The 20,467-nt window shown below is 39.0% G+C and overlaps 1 protein-coding gene across 10 annotated transcripts in view; it reads left to right on the top strand.

Moving 5' to 3' along the window:
* Positions 1 to 20,467, top strand: part of PCNX1 (pecanex homolog 1) — an 84,973-nt gene that overhangs the window by 1,822 nt on the left and 62,684 nt on the right. For all 10 annotated transcript variants that reach the window (XM_021400997.1, XM_021401000.1, XM_021400999.1 and 7 more), the window contains exons 2-5: positions 8,561 to 8,769; positions 15,009 to 15,114; positions 18,479 to 18,524; positions 19,435 to 19,524. In XM_021400997.1, coding sequence (XP_021256672.1) covers positions 8,561 to 8,769; positions 15,009 to 15,114; positions 18,479 to 18,524; positions 19,435 to 19,524 — 451 coding nt within the window. The remainder of the gene's footprint in view (positions 1 to 8,560; positions 8,770 to 15,008; positions 15,115 to 18,478; positions 18,525 to 19,434; positions 19,525 to 20,467) is intronic.

The raw sequence follows: 20,467 nt of genomic DNA, 5'->3' as shown, positions 1-20,467 counted from the left end.
CGGTGTGCCCCCGCCGGGCGGCCCCGGTGCGCCTGGGCCCGGAGGTGGCGGCGGTGGGAGGGGGTGCGGCGGGTGATGGCTGCGGTTCGCGGGGCAGCTGCGCTTCCGTCTCTGCCGCTGCTCCCTCGGCGTTCGGCTTCCTCGTCTCTGAAGTGGGCATGGCTCCGCTGGCCTCCTGGAAGCGCAAGAAAACACCCAGTTACTGTGAAAGCTCTCGGATAGAACCAGTATTTCTAGCTGACGGTTCTATCGCTTTCTCTCATCGCTGTCGATAGCAGGGAGGGATGGCCTTCAGGATCCATTATGTAAAAGTTCATCGAGCCATAGCACAGTGCGCTGGCTGGCACTATCTCTGGACTGTGGTGAAAAGTTCCTTTGGCATTTTGCTATTATCCAAACTTTAGAATGCCCGTTTGGGAGAGTCCATGTTGAATGTGCCTGACGCTTTGATCAAAGCTGTAAAAAAAAGCTGACCTTTAAACCTAGGTGTTCCCTTGACATTTGGACTTGGAACAGATGCAGCAAAGGTACGATCGGTTGTGAGAGAAGGAGGCAGTTTCCTGTTGGCCAGTGCTTGTCTTTCCATCTAAGTTGTATGCAGTTCATGGAGTATAAATATTTTGCTTCAGATTTTTCAGCGGAACAGTGTGATCATTCTAGGTGTGGTGTGACCAGTCTTGTAATTTGCAAGTCTGCCAGGTCTGAATGCTCTTGACAACCAAAGAAGAAACTGTCTTGTGAAAAAATTGTGAATTAGTGAATGAAACCTTCGAGAAAAAACTCAGTGTGAGTGCAGAAATCTAGAGCTCTTAGGTCAGGCATTTACTTGGTTAAAAAGCGGTTTGTAAAAATTGCAATGTGAGATGCTTCATACTAAGAAATAGCTGCTGTGGAAGAGGAGATTCGCAGCCCTCTATGTGTAGTTCTTAATTCATATTTCTGTGTTGGAAACAGTAGCTCCAAGGCGCTGTTTGAAAACTTTATACTGCTGGCAAGGAAACCTTTGCTGAGGAGAACTGCTTTTAAAACTAATGTGATAACACCTAGATGAAAATTCCTACTAAGCTGATCCGCTCTCTCAATAAAAACTGAGAACTTCTTCAGATGTGAAGAGGAGGATCCTTTTGGTCCCAAATCGAGCTCTTCTTCAGAAATAGTGCTCTTCTATTTTGACAGAATAGTTGATTTGATTAGCACTCCCTTGCTGAGAAGGCTGTGCGTAAAAGGTGAGCTATATGCTGCACACGCAGAGGTGTTGGGGGGGGGGTGTATGGTTTTTACTGTATGTAGGTTTGCTGGCTGATCAGTCTGAACTTTTATATTGAATCTCCTACTGATCTTGATGCAGCAGTTAAGCTTCGCTTGCCTGTGCTATGGGTTAAACTTCAGTGTTGCTTAAACGTGTTTCTTGTGTAAAGGGAAAAGATGGGCAAAAGCAAGCTGCATCAAGTTTCATTGAGGTCAGATAAGTTCTCTTGCTTCATAGCTCAGGACAAGTTAAAGATGCAACAAGTGCCAACTTCCCTGAGAATAAGTAGGGAGATTAGTCACAAGTTAAAGCAGATTGAATCATATTTGGCTGTTTTCCCTTTTTCCACCCTGTGCAGTTTAAGTGTTGTCTAGACATAAACTAAACAGGCAGAACTGTGATGGTCATCTTAGTTTTTTTAGCATCTCTTACACTCTTTTCAGAAGAAAAAGGTGTAAATGTGTGGCTGTAGGACATAGATAAATAAGCAAAACTCATTAAGAAGACTTAGTTAACTGTAATCTGAGTTCTGAGTGTGGCTTACTGGTTTGTAGGAGGGAGTTTCGAAGCTAGTTTCAAATGCCTTGTTGCTGGCAGTCATCCATTAGTGTTTATGTATATATGAGTTAAAATGCTGGTTGGTTTTACGTGACATATGAAGCTTTCTCATAAGAAATTCCAAGCTCATAGTCTTGATTTGATACATCAGGTTAGCAATACCTGTACGTATTCATAAGTCATTTTGAAGCAACAAAGGCGGTGGGATCCCTTAAAAACTTTGCCTGTAGCTGGCTCTCGAAACTAAATGAATCTTACAGTGAACTGATCACTTTCTCAAGTATTTAATTTCAAACAAAAATGGGAAACTATCTCTTCAGGATATAGTAATTCACATGCACATATTGCTTAAAGACTTGGTTTATTGCACCAAGCATTGCTAATCTTTTTTCTATGTATCCTGTATCTTCAGCGTGGGATCTAGTAGTGGTCGTTGCAAGGAAGTTGTATCATATATCTGTGTTTCTTGGCATATGCATGCCACTGCTTGTAGGGTTGATGCATGTAGTGCGTGGTGCAAACCAATTGAACGAATTAGCAGTCAAATTCAGCTTGCCTTTCTTCCATGCTCCCTGATCTGTCTGCCTTCTGAGAACGGGCATGTGAAAGTCTGGGCTCTGCATCACTGGTGGAGGAGACAGATATATGCATTTAAGTATCTATATTGCAGATCAGGACACTTATCTTTCTCATATGTATCTATACACTTAGTCTGTTTGAGGAGAAACTGTAGATAACAAAGGAATTGAGGAGAAATGTATGCCTAAGCAAAGCTGCTTAGATGTATACTCTTGGATCTGTGGCTTGGCAGCATGCAAGCAAAAATACTGCTTTCTAGAGTAGTTGAATCTATCCTGTTTTGATAGTTGTATTCAGTAACAGGCTCAACTGTGCTTATTCTGCATAACTGTCATAAGAGCCAATCCTTTTTTTTTTTTTTTAGTCTAATCCAAAACTCAAGCTAGGAAAAGCAAATATGCTACAACATGAGGAGGCTGTACAACTGGATTGCAAAATATAGTGGTAGAGTTGGAAAAAAGATACCCTAAATCCAGAGGCCAGTGTTGTGCATCACTGCTGCAAGGAGGAGGGGAAGAGAGGAGGCTGCCAAGGCGCTTCCCCCGGTTGGAATGTGGCTTCAGCCCCACCACATGCGCAGAAGGGAATGAAGGCTTGGCTCTGGCACCCAGGGAACTTTGCCAGTGACTGAAGAGGAGCCAGGACTGTACCTTGCTTGGGGTGATGGGCTCATACCTACAGAGCTTGTCTGTCAAAGTCAAGCTCATTTACGCAACAGTTCAGTTAATAGGTATTCGATTTCCTGACTTGTGTACATACCTACAGAAGTAGGTCATAAATACATAGCTTCGTGGGGAAGTCTTCTTTGCAGAAGTTTCTGAGATGGATACTGTTTCTTAAACAAAATTTAAGTACTTAAATGTATGATGAGAACCCACTTTTCCCATGTTGCTGTAAGTTACACATAGTTCCTTGGCTACCAGAAGTTTCATTTATACGCTTGAGGGTTTTGTCAAAATACTGTGTGACTTGTAACTGAACATGCTTCCAGATATGAGCAGTTCTTAAGGTCCCTGACTGTTAATAAACAAACAACGGTGACCGAACTAGACCTGCTGTTCCTGGATAGTCTTTCTTGTTCTCCAATATGAGTGTGTCTATAAAGTACTGACTTCAATATACTTGGACTTCAGAGTGTTTTACAAAGCAACTGTTACTGTTGAATGAAGACTTGATTGATATCCCTTTTATGTAAGGACATAAAATGTAATTTGGATTGAAAGACTTTGCTATGAATGTTCTTAATAGCTAACACCTGCACCTCTCTTTTTAAAATAATTGGCAAACTTCATATTTGTAATGTCTAGCTAAAGCTCTAGTGCTTTGCAGAGATCCATGAAAGTATCTTTAGTTCTTCACAAATGTGCAGTGCAGCCTATGATGACATGAAATTTTCTCTGGTTCCTAGCGCTTTTGTATTTGAAATGATAACTCGAGATACAGATGTCTTTGCAGTTTAAGTGGGACTATTTTAAAGTCCCGTAACTAATGGTCTGAGGTTTCTTAGACCACTAAATTGTTCAGTCTGGAGAAGAAGATGCTCTAAATGATCAGCGCTTTCTGCAACTACCCTTCAGGAAGGCTGTGGTGAGGTGGGAGTCAACCTCTTCTCCCATGTAACTAGCAGTAGGACTAGAGGGAATGGCTTTAAGTTGCACCAGGAGAGATTCAGGTTGAATGTTAGGAAATACTTTTTCTCAAAAAGAGTGGTCGGGTGCTAGAATAGGCTGCCCAGGGAGGTGGTGGAGTCACTGTGCCTGGAGGTGTTCAAGGAATGTGTAGATGTTGTACTGAGGGATATGGTTTAGTGGGAACTATTGGCAATAGGTGGACCGTTGGTCTGGATGATCATAGAGGTATTTTCCAACCATGGTGATTCTATGATTCTTTTCTGTTCTAGGTTGATGACTGGAATCTAGGAGGGCTTAAGCGTTTCCTGCCCACTCTTTCACAAAGGGTGTGCTGCGATACAGCTGAGATGGCGTTACAGCCAGTAGTTAGCAGAAACAATATAACTGCATTCCCGTATCTTCACTTTGTTCACTACTAATTATTTATTATTACTTTTATAACTCTTAACCTCCCCTCCCCCCCTTGCATTATACCCTAGTGTTTTAGGAAACTACACTAGTAGACCACTGGTTGCCGGTTAAAGATTGCTTTCTGCTGGTCCAGCTGGTTATAGGCGCTCATAGTCTGCTGCACAGGACAGAACCATGCTTTTCACTTATAATGAGGCGATAGCCCAGCAGGCTTGTGGTTTGAGTTCAAGAGCACACCCAAATAATGTCTTGAATAAGTGTTCTTTAAGGTAAAATCTTAGTGCAATTCTTTACTTTCTGTATATAGTTTTTATTATATAGGAGAAAAGTGAGGAAGAGGTAGCCAAGCTTGGTAGGGCTGATTATTTTGATAGCAATCCACATAGGTAGTATGGATATTGTGTTGTCTTGAAAGGTATACATTTTGAAAGTAACTTCAGAGAGAAAGGTGGTAGAAAGTCTGTATCTTCTCCTTTCCTCTCCCCCTTGAGTTTTTGATAATACTACATGACTTCTCTTTAAGATACAGGGGAATACTTTTAGCTGGGAGTTTGTCTAATTATTTATTTAACTTGTTCAAACATTGGGTGACTGATGTTTTCAGCAGAACGTAATTAAAGCAGGCAGGTTTTGTATGGTCATGTCTAGCTCTTTCTTCTCTCCTATGAGAGCTTCAATTGTGACTAGTGCTGTTCAGTGTGCTGTTTCTTTTGGTGCTAATGGAAGTGACCATAGGGATGTGCGGTAAAATGAGAAATTCTCTGGAATGCTGTTGCAGTTACAGATTTATAACTAGTCTGCGAACAAGCTCTAACAAGGTTTTTGTCTGGGCCTGATAAAAATGGTGCTTTCTTACTTGTGAAAACAACTGAAATGAGACCTAGCTGCACATTTGTAGGACGTGAGCATTTCTATTATAATCTTGAAGCTGCTATTGTATAGGATACTGAATTTCTCGGGTCTCCTCAAATGTAGTAAAATGTCAAGAGCAACTCAAAATAGAATCATAGCATAATTTAAGTTAGGAAAGACCTTCAGTATCAAGTCAGCTGTCAGCCTGACCTACCGAGGGCCATTGCTAACCAGTGTCCCTTAGTGCCACATGCAGGCATCTCTTAAATACCTCCATTAATGGAAACTCCTGCTTCCCTGTGCAGCCTGTTCCAGTGCTTGACCACCCTCTCCATGAAGAAATTGTTCCTAACGTCCAGTCTAAACCTACCCTGGTGCAATCAATAATGTTACTTTAACTTGTTTTGGCTCATGGAGAAAAGACCCCACATAGAAGCTGAATGTTTCCAAGCTTTGGCAAAGTAGAATGGGGAAGGCACCAATGGTTTAGGTTGGCTTGAATTCACTATATTTCTTGAGGCTGGAATGTAGATGAATTGCTGGCACCGTGGGTAGTACTGCTGTACCACAGCGTAAGACCTTAATGTAAAGTATGATCGTATAGTAGAGTGTGCTGGACACACTCAAATTTCTTCTATTCCCAAAACATACATCCTATCCAGAGAGGAGGAAGTCTGAATAAACACAAAGAATGAAAAATATCAATTCATTGCATTAATCCTAGCTCTTCAATCCTGTAGAAAGGGGATGGGGGGGGGAAACATACCCTTTAATTCTTTATTGGCTTCAATTCAAGCTACGTTCATTTTCCACGTTTTTTTTCTAACTCATTCTGAGAGTTTCCCTTTGCACAACAGAATGTGTGGATTTTGCATTTCACAGGGTAAATTGGATACAGTATGTGACTTCATTGCTGATGGATGGAGGGGAGAAACTGAAGAGCTCTCCAAATAGAGTTAGTCCGTAAAAGACATGTCAATACTTCTGCCATCTAGTGTTAAGCTGATTGCAGTAATGGCTTCAGAACACTGGGTACTTGTAAAAAGAGAGGCTAGTTGAACTCATGTTTGTGATTTGGTAGCAGACTGCTTAGCATGTGCAGGAAGCATAAATATATTGCCAGAGTTAATGGACTTGCCTGTGCCTGCAGGCAACTGTCTACCTCTCAAGTTCTCAGAAGCACTTCATTTTTTGAGGAAACCCTTGTTGTGTTGCTGCAGGGTTTATGGATGTCACTACCATTGTGGCTCCTGGTTGCTTGTTGATGTTATATTTAAAATTGTTTCCTCTTTCTTCTCCTGAGGTGGTGCTTGCAAGTGAATCTTTCCCTATCCATTAGTCTTGTCCAGCTGATCATGAAAGATGGCAGGCAAAAGTCTAAGTTAACATACCCCAACTTTGTTTGCCTGTCCTATTTCAAACAGTATATTAGATTTAGACTTGTTTTTGAGGGTGTGATGTAGGTAGAACTTGAGCTCTTGAAGAAAATAGATCATAAGTAACCTTTCTCCTAATTGGTTCTAGACTCAATTATTTGTATATTTGGCTTGAGAAATGTTGCATTGATTGATTGCTTTTGCTTCCTGCCAGAATGCGAACAGCCAGATTAGGGATTGGTTTTCCACTGAAGTTAACAATTGATAATATTAAGAAAAGTTTATTGTTTTATTCCCCTTTGTTAGCACAGTAATTTGTATTCAGAGATCTATTCAAACAGTGTTCTTGCTTAAGTCATAGTTCAAATTACTTGTGGCTCCTTCAGGACAAATATTCTCTTAAATATGTAGGAATCTTAATGTTTTAATCAGATCTCTTTTTAAAATGACTAAAAGTAGCTCTGCATAAAGAATATAGAGGGCTTTCTGTCCTATTCTCTGTTCGTGTTTCTCTATTTCTGCAAGATATGCATGGGGCTTTGATCGCTGTAAAGATGCCTCTGTTGCTAAAGTTTATAAAAAGAGAGTGACTAGGTGTATGAAACAAGCTGGAATTAGCCTTACAATAGGAACCCTAAAAAGGCAGTTCACTTAATCTTCTCATCTGTTGAGTTAATATTTTTGCTGGATAACAAATGCTATTTAATTCTGATTGTCACAGGACTATATATATACTTCTGAGTGTTAAGAATTTGGTATGAAGCTATGCTATCAGCTAGGTAAAGGACAGTGATGTAACAGCATTTGAGTATACAGCTTCTTGTTGTTTTGGTGGTGGAAGTGGTGTATTTGTGGATTAATCCTGAGAGTTAATAGCTTATTTTGTTTAGAGATTAGACAAAAGTATAGATACAGCTAAAAGGTGAATTATAAAGGCTAAAGCCTTGAAGTGGAAGTTTGACTAGTACTCTGTACACTTCTCTTCAACAGCTGTCAGACTTCACTTAGTATCTGTTGCTGAGATGACTAATCTGTAAAAGCCTTGTGGGTCCCAGCAAAAGCTTTATGTGAAGTCTTAGTTTAGAGTGGAGTTTCAGAAGTTGAATTTAGAACTGAGGCTTTTCATTTGGCTTTTGTCCACCCCTGTCACAACTAAAAAATTCTCTTCAAAACGTGTGTATTGGCTGTCTCTCCATGGGCATATAACAGTCTAGCATAAATAACCCTTGTAGCATGTGGTGTTGCAGATTAGTGTGGACTGCTGCTTAACACTGTGAGCCATAGATGTAAACAGACCTTTTTCGTATGTGAATAAGGAGAAGTTAGGCTTTCATGTCTGATCGGTATCTTGTCATGTAAGAGTAGCTGTTGGAAGCTGACAAAGCTAAACTGAAACATCTAGTCTGAGCAGTTTTCTCCCATCTACAAGGCTGTCAAACTGACTTTTTCTTTCTTTCAAGAAAAAAAAAATGGAATTGGTGTGGTGTACTAATCCTAAAACAGGATCTAACTCATGTTTGGTTTAGCCTTCAAGTTTAAATAAAAAGTAATTCAAAATACTCTGACATAAAAGTCATGCTAGCTGTAGATCTTCTAGTCTAAGTATTACATTCCAAAAGCCTGGAAAAAAAAGATTAAGTTAAATTTGGTTTTCAAACTTAGCATACTGCTGTGGTGCTTTGGTATCTTGTAGTCAAACTTTGTTTAATCTTGCAGGACTTCTGATAATCTCCATGCAAAACTTAGACTGTATGGCATGTATGGCTTTTTAAATCTTGCTAAAAACAAAGGTTTGTTATCTTCAGGATGAAGGAAATCGTTAAACTATGGGTAGCTATATGTATCCTTCTTATGAATGTTTGACCTTGTATTCACTAACACTTCTTCTGCTCTTCTTTTGAAAGGCCCTTCCTTCTTCCATGATGATAGTAGCTGTCTACTGCCCAGTAATAGCAGCACTCTTTATCGTTTTGAAGATGGTGAACTACCGTTTGCACAGGGCACTGGATGAGGGAGAAATTGTGGAGAGGAATGCCAATGAGCGTATGGACAGGGGTGCAAAAACAGAACAAAGCAGTGTTTCAGCCAAGAGGAAAGACAGCAATGGACCCAGGTAAGGTCTCTGTCAGAGCTTGTGTACTGCTGGAAATGATGAAGTTATGTCTTTATCAGATGTGTAACTGGAATGGTGGATGAAATAAACACTCAAGAATATGGATGCAGTCGTCTGTGATTTTTGAAAGATTAAGTCTAATATTAAAAAAAAAAGACCTTTTTTACATTTTAGGTTTGAAGTGATGGTTTCATGTCAGCTTTCCGGTTCTTTCTTTAAAGGAGTTGGCAGATGTTGGAAACACTGAGACAACGACATGGAAAATGTGTGCTTTTTAGGTTGCTAAATACTTAATGAACACAACCAAAACAATTAATCTTATTTCAGCAGTAGACTTGGTTTTAAAAATCTAGCTGTCAAATACTACTTCTAAGTCTTCAGTGATAAAAGAAATGTCTAGTCTGAATTTAGTTTGCTTAGTTTTGCAAGAGCAGGTCACGTACAATGCTTCACTCTAGTTGTAGGCTTGCTTGAGGAGAGCGCTATCCTGTGAACTTGGAATTCTGAAATTGTTCAGCTCAGTACTGAAGATGGTGATTCTGAAGTACTGTCAATAGGAAATTATTACTTTCAACAGATATTTGCTTTTGCCATCATCAAAAGCAATTTCCCTTCTCTGACCAGGCTATACAGAGGGGGAAAAAAAGAGCAAAAGGTTACTCATCAACAAGGCCAGCCCAACCAGTCTGTTTGAACTCAGTATGTGTTATGAGCTCTATTATCAAAGCCTCTGCCAAACTTCACATAACTGAGGACTTCTTAAGAGTTATACTACATGGAATAAATCAGCCTTGAATTGTTAGCTTTTTAAAGACCTTTCTCTTCCCTTTGTGTTTCTGGTACTGTTATCCATGAATTGTTTTCAGAGTGAGGGAATTGGTACACTGTCCTACTGTGTTTCTTTTAGTTTTTAAAAAGAAAGAAACAAACAAAAAAAGACCAATGCAACACAAAACGCTGAAACTTTTAAATGGAGGCATGTACTATAAGGAGATGTAATCAAAGGAAGCTTCTTACTCAGTGTATCAGGGTGCTTAAAGGAGGTGTTGATGTGGTGTTCTTTAAAATGTTCAGGATAGAAGTGAAAGGACTTTGTTGTGTGTATGGAGTAGCTTCCATGGAGTGAGCCTTAAGTTCTTCTGTATCTGTGCTCAGCTTAGTATTATTAGCAAAATCTGTCTTCATTTCCTTTAAAGCTGGTATACAGTAACTTCTTGTATCAATCTTTTATAACCTGACTGTTCTTCCATTCAGTGTTTGGTAATTCAACCTGCTGATTTTAATTGTAACTCCATTTAGATCCCCATACTACCTACTAAAGCTGTATTGAGCTGTTTTGGCACAATGCTAGCCTAAATGTATACTAATGCTTATTCTGCTTAATAAAATTCGTGAAAGTAAACTAGTCATCTGTTCTGTGTAAATGCAGTCTTGCTAAAATGTGTGTTAGATGTGATCCTTAGACTTTTCTATGCCTTATAGATTTTGCTTCCAAAGTGTTGCCAGGGCTTGGCAGCGACTTCTTTGTACAGGCGTTGTGAATTACTTATGGATGTTTCAGAAGTTCTCTTTTTTTCTGAGGACCAGTTGATGTGGGTCAACTTTCTACATTACAAGTATTTATGAGCTCAGATGTTGAGATTAGTTCAATGGCTTGTGTCCTGCTTACCAGTTGAAGTTTCATTTACTTTTATATGATCCTTATTCCCACTTTCAGGTCTCTTAACTAGAACTGGGAAGAAGGTCAGTGCAGAAATTACAGAGTTACTTTTGGTAAGCGGGATGCGCAGCGTATACTAATCTTTACCTGGAAGCTCAAAGGAACTTTAGGGTAGTGTTCAAACCAGTAGAGGAGATACAGGGCAAGGTTTTAGTGTACTAAGTTAAATCAGAAGAGTAATAGAAAATCTTCTCTGACGAGTGTGTGTATGTAGGTTTTTGATGCTGCTCTTGTAGCATAGAGTGGGCATAAGGGTTTTCACCACATGCAGACCCTCCCAGGGATGGCTTTGGATATTGGTATTTGTGTGTGTGTGTGTGTGTGTGTGTGTGTATATATATTTTTTTAAGGATTAAGTGATAGACGTGTTGAGAATTCTGTTTAGCTTTGAAGAACTGCTGTTCTTTTTGTGAATGTTTAATTGTTTATCTGTGAATGAGGCTTTCAGGTATCTAACAAAAATGGTGTGCTATCATTTGTGGATTTCCATGGGCTTCTTTATCTTATGTTCACGTTAGTTTCTGAATAGGATCAAACTGAGGGTATCTCATCTTTCATAAAATTTTAGTTTAATTAAGCTAAGACCAATTTCCTGTTCCTTAGATTATTAACTCAAGAATTTCATAAGAAAAGAATAAGGAATATATTTATACCTTTGAAAGAAGGTTGTGTGATTTAAGGAAAGGAATGAGAACTGTCGTCTTGCTTCTCTTACTTCTCGTGCAGTTGCTGACTTCATACTTATATGATAGGATGGTCGTGGTTATGCTTTAGCTTTTGTGAAGTTTCATTTAAACAAATAAATAATAGGAATACAAGCTCCTAATCCCGCATTAAAGGAGTAGTGCAGGAGTCTGTAAGATATCAGTGGATCCACGTGCATATCTTTAAGCTTATTTAGCTTGCAGTCCTGCTTTTAGGAATATGAATGACTTCCTTCTTGTGTCAGTGACTAGTATGATTCACAATAGGATAAAACATTAACCTGATGACACTGTTCTCAATACCCATCAGTGTGGGGGAGCTGAATTTTTCTTGTACTTTGCTGTAGTAAAACAGGAGAATGTGGTTTCTTAATTTGTTGCCTTTGAATTGCATACTTACGTCTGCTTTAAACAAGTAGAGCAAGAAAACTTAATTAAAAAGAAATGTTGGGGTGTCTGCAACTCCTGCTTTATGTATACTATTTCTTCTTGATGTTCTGTGCCTGACACTTCTTAATCTTGGGAGTTGTTTGGCTTTTTTAAAGTTACAAGCTTTACAGGAAGTCTCTTAATGCTTGAAATTGTTCTGTTCTAGCATTTGCAGTACAGGCTGTGGTCCTTCTCTTATAACAGCAGTAACTTTACCTTTAGTCTGGTCTCATTTTTCTGGTCAAGTCTGGCCAATCTCAGTCTTTAATTGGGCCTGTTACAGGGCTATCTTAAGTGCCGGCAGAAACCAGTAAAGCGAGGAGGTTAATGGTGAGGGTTTTTAATCCCTTACCCATCTTACCAGAAGATACTGTCTTCCTAAAGGGTGTTCTTCGTATATTTCTAAATCATATGTACTTCAAGAACAATTTAGTGGCTCTGAAGGATGGAAGGAAGCCAAAAGAAAGACTATGGACAGAGGAAGATCTTCAGCAGATACGGAATGACACCCTTCCTCTGCTTTGTGCTGATGTCACAGCCTAAGTCAGTTATTAAACTTCTGAATTCTCTTAAGTTAGAAGTCTCTTCAGTCTTTCAGTTGGACTCTGACATGCTAACAGTTGCATATATAGTAAACATGCAGGTTCTGGATGCTTCCTCTGTTGCAATCTTGGTTGCAGGTAGCTGGGCATAATTTACTCAGTCTTCTCCATTTGTCAGGTTACTTCTGTTTCTCTGGTTACTTGCAATCTGGTAAGTGTAGTACTTGCTCTGGGGTATGAAGTCATCAAACTGTTAGAAACTGGTTGTAGGACTTAATAGCAGGAACAAATGGCTACTATACTGGCAGCAAACAACTGTTAAGGATCTGAGCTGCAAGAGCATTTAGAATTTTCTATGCATACAGTGGTTAAGCCTGGAAGTCTGTATTTTTTTGCGTGTTCCTGCAGACGTTTTTCTTGTTGTTTGTTAGTAGCTTTTGTTAATCCATTTTTTGAGTGCTGCCTCAGAACACAGCAGCCCTATGCGGACTGTTGTTGGATCGTATTGTTCCTTATGCTGATATCTGCTGGTTCATTTCAAACAAAACTCCCTCCTTCCCCCACCCTAGCTCTTCTCCCCAGAACTGTGCATGAAAGCTAATTCCCGTTGACTTACTCTTCCTATTTCACAGAATGTACTTGAATCATTTGCAGTCTTTCTGAATAAATTATTTAAACAAGAAGGGAACTTCATCTTTTTGTGAAAGGCATTATTTGTCATTTCTCTAGTTGTCATCACAATGTATGCTGAACTTAAACATTGAGTAGATTTTTAGTTTAGTCTTAACTTTATATTATGTCCTTAAGTGTTCTAAAAACGTTTACGTAGGGAATACTATGTTTGGCTGAAGCTGATGGAAACTAAAGAAGCTGAATTCTGCATTTTTTTTTACCTGATTCTTCCTTATCAATAATGCTAACATTAGGTCAGAGAGAGCTTTGTAAATAACAAGCAATTAGAACATGTTTATGTCACTGCTGAGCTGTACCAAAATGGTGGCACTTTCCCCGTTTGCTGAAGTTGGAGCATATTGTTCTGCTGACTCATGGCTGGTTGACTTTTAAGCTGAACTTATTTTTACTTAAGTAGTGTATTCCTAACTTGAGACATTTTGTTTTGTTATCCCTTTGATGAAGAAATGTTCGGGCAGTAGAGGTACATGATTAGGGGACTTATGTATGATTTAGAATGGTTCCCAAGGCTGAACCCCAAAGTGATTTCTCTCTCTTTGAGATTACAACAGAATGAAACATCATACCACAGTATAAATGATATTTCAGGTCTGTTAGACTATTGACAGATTCTTTATAGTATCCTACTTTGATGTTCTTGTATTTAAAATAGTTGTTGGTCTGACTATATGGGACTAGCTGCATAAAAAGACAGACCTGCTGTACTTCTGTCCGTTTCTGTCCTGTTCTCCAGATGTAGCAGAATTACGTTTTTACTTTCATTCCAAATGGAGGAGGACATGTCATTTCTCCAAGAAGATACTGGAGTGGCCTTGTCACAAGCCCAGCCTACTTTTGTTTTGTAAATGTCTGCCTTTGATAAGCTGAATTATGGTGAATTGCGATTTGATGGTGTTGACCTGGAACATACTTTGAAAGTAATATCTATTAATCTTGAAGTGGTTAAATCACTAGGACATTGTAATATGTGTGTTATAATATATATACTGCATCTTAAAATACATCTTAGTAGGGCGTGTAAACCTTCTGAAGGGAAGTTCTCTGGTAGGAGGGCTGCTCCAAAAGTAGTGCCTCCTGTTTCATTATGTTGGCCCACAACATCAGAGATGGTTGTTGGTGATATGGTTGTAGAGACTGAACTTTCCTGCCAGTATTCCATTAGGTTTTGTAGTTGTGTGAGAGATGGCGGCAGAGGGGCAATCTGATAAAACAGCATCTGACATGGAAGTGCATCTGAAGCAAAGGTGTGGAATTGAATTCCTCCATGTGGAAAAATCAACTTGCTGGGTGTTTATGGAGGCGAAACAGTGGGCGTGAACACAGCGAGGCAGCGGGTGGTTTGTTTCAGCAGTAGTGACAGCAGGTCACCTCTGCTGGTGCTGATGTTTGAGTCTGGCATGCATGCTCTTGTTCACTGCTGGTGAAAAGGCATAGCTCATGGTGGAGGTAGTGTTGAAAAAGAGTGTTTTGTAGCTGTGAATTTTCACTACCAAATAGTATTGTTGTGCTCTTTGTATCTGCTGTAGTTTCCATGGAAATGAATAGGAGGCATTACTTTCAGAGTGACCTACATAAGTAATGATTTGATGTCAGACAACAGCAAAGTCCCTTAGGCCCTGTGTCTTCTTGCCTTCCCAATAGCTTTCAGTGATGGTGATTGGCTACTTCGTTAACCCATACTTAATTTTGCTCCTAGGTACAATTTAAGAACTTTTTGATCTGCATAACAGCAAATGACTGCAAATTGAGTTCTTCCTCTGCATTTAGTAAGACTGAGTGCTTTTTCTGTTGGTTGATTTCTGTGTGTTCCAGCTGACAGATGTTCCGAAAGTTACACATCTGTGTTCACTTGCAGGAAAAAATTTCATATGCCAGCATTTCAGAATCTCTCAAGGTTCCTAATTCTCCATACTCTGTGCTGGCCAATGACAGTGAAGCTGCAAGGCAAGCAGCTTCTCTACTAGTGTATGGGGTGCTCCAGTTACACCTGAGTTTTCTGCATCACATGAGCAGTATTTGTCTAAGGTACTGGGATATGCTTGAGCTTGTGAATTTTGAAAAGCAAGAAAATGTTTTTAAATCTGGACTCAATGTAGACAGACATTTTATGTGTTTAACTGGTAGGTTAATTATTTTTAATCTTTCTCTTAGTGACCCTGGTGGAGGAATTGAGATGTCAGAGTTCATACGAGAAGCCACTCCCCCTGTTGGCTGTAGTTCACGCAATTCTTATGCTGGAATAGATCCAAACATCCAGGTGAGAATTAAAGTTGTTACAGTTGTTGCTTTAGTACTGCTGGCTTTGTGACCTCTGATCATTGCTGATTTTTATTTATTTTTGGTATTTTTTTTGATTATACTAAGATCACCAGCTTATCTGCCTGTTGTATTTAACTGCTTTGTTTGGAATGGTGTTGCATGAGCTGTCTGGTTCCTGCTCATCCTGTCCTGTGTTCTAGGAACAGCTGGCTTTTATGAGGCAAACTACAGTCCCAGCAGGAAGTATTCAGTTTCTGCTCAGCTAGCTTTCTTCTGATTTAGGAAATGAAAATAGCTCAGAGCATGGTCAGATAAATACGAAGACCTGCTGTCCTAGGCTTTTGTCTTCCCTTTTGTATCAGTGAGCCATTTGATGGAACGCAACTATGAAGTCGTAGTGCAAACTAACTGTTTGATATGTGTCATTTAGACACTTGATTGGTAAATTTCAGTTGCATTAATTTTGAGGAGGCTTCTGTTAACTCTCCTTAGGATGTATCCACCACGATCTCTTGCCATACTAAGTGACTTTCTGAAAGTTATTATTCCTGCCAGTTCAGACTCTGCATTTAAAAAAAAAAAAAAAAGTTAATTAGCTAGAATACAAAGCAAGCTAAGATGGTGGAAATAGAAATAATGTAACTGTTAATCTTTAGATTTCCTCTGCAAAATCTTCCCTGTTTTGATACCTCAGCAGGGGCAGGAAGAAGACAGTAAATAGGGGATGCCCTATTCCAGATGGAAGGACTGAAGAATTTACCTTTCTTGGATTGTAATACAGCTTCATTATACTCTGTTTGTTTTGTAGTTTCACTGGGAAGCTGTTCTGCCTCTTTATTATGTCTGCTGGATGTATACATTTGACTTTTACAGTGCTGCATATGCTGTTCCATTCATTTGGCTTGTGATGCTTAGCCAGTCGTGGCATTCCTCTTTTACCAACTTGTCAAAGGATGAATAGATCTGACTGGCCAGACTGTAAGGTTATGTTGCCAGAGAGCACTGCAGCATTCTGTTAAGGATACAGAAGCTATTTTTGGATGGAGGGGAAATCCTTGTCTTGGTATTACAAGTCCATCCGATTAGCTCTGTGGGCTAGCAGTGTATAATGTAGTGCAGTATTATGTTGATGTTTTCACTGCATAATGCTTTGTTATGCAGCATAGGTAGGCTCTGTAGTGTTCAAAGGAATAGGAAGCGATGGTCCGTGTAGGAGTAGGTTAGTAGACGAGGGCTCTTGTTTCTTTGACTGGCCTGTGTTTGGAAGAGCATTTTCAACACTGAACTGTTATGTTAAAGCGCATAAAGAAGCTCCGTGTTCTTTGCTGTGTGCTTTAATGCTGACACCATAATGCAGTTGAAAGTTCTGATAAAAGTTAGTGCTTGCTAGTCACCTGTGATTGAATTTGCTGCATCAAAAAGGTAAGCGTACAGTAAGCAACTGAGTTCTTTTCAGTTTTCCCACACTGATATATTTGCGTTCAGCTACAGCATCCGAAGACAGGGCATATTACTGAAGGAGGAAAAAAAGGTTGAAAAATTGCAAGATGACTGACAAAAGTGTGCTTGACAGTGTAGTGAAGAAAATGAATTAAACAAGCTTTGTTTTTTTGTATTACTCGTAGCAAAGCTGTTACACTGTAGTGTGGCTGGATAAAATCTGTATGCATGTTCAGAGAATGTAAGTACAGCAAATCTAACAGAGGGAAATTAGTAGAATTATGCTTTCTTTTTTTTTTTTGAGTCATTTAAATTATACAGTAAAGCTCAGTTGCCATCTTTTTCTTTTTTTAAAATCTCTCAGGTTCATATTTTGCCTTTGAATGCCCTTTGCCTATCCTGTTTCTGAGAGATTTAATTATCTGTCAGTAATGCTGTCTTTCATGAGTTTTCATAGAGAGGTGATGGTGGAAATACTATTAAAGGAAAGCCTAAATTCTCTGCAACACCTTTGCAAAACATTTCTAGCAGCTACAGTATGTACATAGAAAGGCAGATTAATCCTAAATGGCTATCAAGCTCTTAAATGGGGAGGGACATCTGCTGGTTGGCCATTAAACGTGACTGAAAATAGATACTAAATAAAACTTGAAATATGATTGTAGCCAGTATCTAAAAGTAACTCAAGAAATACTGCAATTTACTTGCTTTGAGATGACTGTAGTCTGTGTAATCAGAAACTGCTATCAAAAGAAACATTGCACTAGCAAGAACAATAGGGAAGAATAAGATAAAGTAAAATCACAGAATCATAGAATAGCTTGGGTTGGAAGGGACCTGAAAGATCATCTACTTCCAAACCCCTGCTGTGGGCAGGGTTGCAATCTGCTAGATTGGGCTGCCCAGGGTCCCATCCAACCTGGCCTTGAACACCACAAGGATGGGGCATCCACAGCTTCTCGGGCAGCCTGTGCCAGTGCCTCACCACTCTCCGAGTAAATTTCCTCCTAACATCTAACCTAAATCTCCCCTCTCTTAGTTTAAAATAATTTCCCCTTGTCCCATCACTATTGAACCGTGTAAAAAATTGGTCTTCATCTTGGTCATATGTTCCTTTTAAGTACTGGAAGGCTGGACTGAGATCTCCCGAGAGCTTTCTGTGAGATGAGCAAGCCCAGTTCCCTCAGCCTTTCTTTGTAAGAATGATGCTCCAACCCTCTGAGCACCTTCATGGTCTCCTCTGGACCTGCTTCAATAGCTCCATGCCAACGATGAGGTTAAATTGATCTGAGCTTATTCAGCACATCACCCACGGGGAAGCGTGCTACTTCCACTTCCCCTGTACTAACGCATAATGTCCTTGTGGTTATCTAATAATTGAATCAACTCTCCAATAGACCTCAAAACTAACCCTGCTGAAAGCATGCATCTCTTCCAAAGTGAACAACTTCTAGATTTAGCTTGTTATTTACTAAGTTAAACAGAATTTTTATATTAACATGGTGTTTCCCTTAAGCATTTTAGGCACCCGCTGGTACTGTACTGAACATTCAGCTTTACAACAGCAGTTATTAGTGTATCACCACGTTAGTAGTTTGTTTCCCCATGAAGTATTTTCAAGGAAGATGTCCAGATTAGAAGCTGTGGTTTTTAAAATCAATGGAGTAAAATGCCTGAGTGCGTTGGCCATAAAACAAAGTAATAGCAATGTAGTTGGATGCATAATTAGACGCTTTGTCATCTGTTTGCAGAAATATTTTGAGGCAGAAATGACTTTACAGTGCTGTGGTATTGTTGGAAGCTTTTGTGCCTTTAAAAATATCCCTTAGATGTACAGGCAAATGCATGTTTTGCAGTAACAAAAAATACAGTTGGCTAATTCCTATAATCCTACAGCTTTTTACAAAATTCCCTGTTTCTAGGTTGGATCTGGATTATCTCGTCTGGGAACAGCAGCAACAATCAAAGGTGAGATTTTCAGCTACTACTTAAAGTTACAAGGTGGAAGCATTTAAAACTAATAATATTGCTTACTGTGTTGTTTCCAAATGCTATCTACCTTGTTCATCTTTAAAACTTTTTGGTGAGATAATTTACTAGTTGGAGGAAATCCACCTGAGAGCTGGAAATGATGTGTCTAAAACATTTGGAGAGTGTGTCTTGGAGCATGTGCTATGTTTTCTGTACAACATCTGGTATTTTTTTTTTAATTGCTGAGTGAAGGGACTGGTTTGAGTGGACTTTCTCCTATGATTTTTGAGTTCTGTTTTATCCAGTGACTAGTCTGATACTGAGTTTCAATGACTTGATCATTTCTGGTTAATTAGCATCAAGCAAAAGTATCCTAGTTTCCTAGGTCAGCCATTGTAAACTCCTCTGAGAGGAAAAGGTGAATTATTTGTGATATGGAAAGTTGCTATTTTGTGTACTTATTAAGCTGATAATAAGAAAACTGATTTTTTTTCTACCTTCCTCACTTTTTTCTTTGATTATTCTTAATATTTACAAATATTTCATTGCAATCTATCCATCATTTTTATTGGCTGCCATTGCAAAAAATAATATTCAAGCACATATATCTTGAATTATAAAAAAAAAAAAAAAACAATTTCATCGGGTTTTAAGATAATTTTGCAGTTTTTCTATGGAAGATCTGTGTAGCTGAATGAAAATATTCTTGTACCGCAAAGAAACTCATGGGCAATATATACCTCGAAAAGAAAAGATTAAGTTTTGTGTAACTTGCAACTGGTGTTGTCTACCTTCCCATGAGGAAATAAAGGTAACAAGCTTTGTGACAGATAAGGAATCTTCAGTGTATGTAGATGCGTGTGTTAATATTTTGAGCACTAGTACTGTTCTTTCTTAATATTTACAGGAGATACTGACACTGCCAAGACCTCTGATGATATCAGTTTAAGCCTTGGGCAGAGTTCTAGCCTATGTAAAGAAGGGAGTGAAGAACAAGGTAAACTTTCTTTTTCCTGCATATTAAACCTGGTGTTTTGTTACCAGTGACCCTTTGCTAAACGGGCTAAATACATTCATGCAGTTTCTTGATAGAATCAAAAAACGTTATCTTGAAGCTCTGTTTCTTTTCTTAATTACTTTAAGTTCCTGGGGTGCATAGCTTGAATCCTAACTTGATTCTTGGGTTGCATGTTTCCTGTTCTGGCATCTTCCAGCAGGTGATAAATATTTACTGTGTTCTGTCTCCTTGCTGCTGAAAGATAGCTAGCTTATATGTCTCTTAAATAGTTTGTTATACTGAAAGTGGCATGGAATTCATGGACTTCATTGCTGACTAGTTTGCTTTGCTTCCCATTACAGAGAAAGGATGTTTTCTAAATAGGTGTGCTGTTCTGTGAAGTAAACAAGCCTGCACACAGTGGTGTTTCTGTGCTAAGGACAGCTTCCAGTACTTGAGCAGCACAGTTCTGTAGTTGCTTTTTACTAATCTGTAAGGAAAATGCTAGCGTGCATTCTTCATTTGTCCAGTTTTGCTTCAGACTTCATTTTTCATTTAGCTTAGTTGCTAGGAAAAAAATCTCCTCGAACTAAAATAAAATAGAGCGTAACACCATAGGGAAGTCTTTTGTTTCCTGATTTTTAAAGTATCTGATGATTAATGGGAGGTTAACTCTGGAAGTAGTGTAGTTCATTTTGGCAGGTCTGATTGGTCTGTTAGATTCCTTAAACGTATTCAGTGATGACTGTGCAATTCAGTGCAGAAGGTGTATTTAAGATAGAGCATTACAGGTATAGGCAGCTTCCTTCCACTTTGTAATGGCGCTGTTTGCTAAATCTTCTAAGTTACATGTGGTTATAAACCTTAATAAACTTTAACAATTGTAGTAACTTAACCTGATCTCTGGATCTTTTTTTTTTTTTTTGACAAAACATTAAGGAAA

Source organism: Numida meleagris, chromosome 6, assembly GCF_002078875.1.
Source record: "Numida meleagris isolate 19003 breed g44 Domestic line chromosome 6, NumMel1.0, whole genome shotgun sequence".
Taxonomy (NCBI): Eukaryota; Metazoa; Chordata; class Aves; order Galliformes; family Numididae; genus Numida; species Numida meleagris.
Note: the sequence above shows the minus strand (reverse complement) of the source record. Positions and strands in the feature narration are given on the sequence as shown.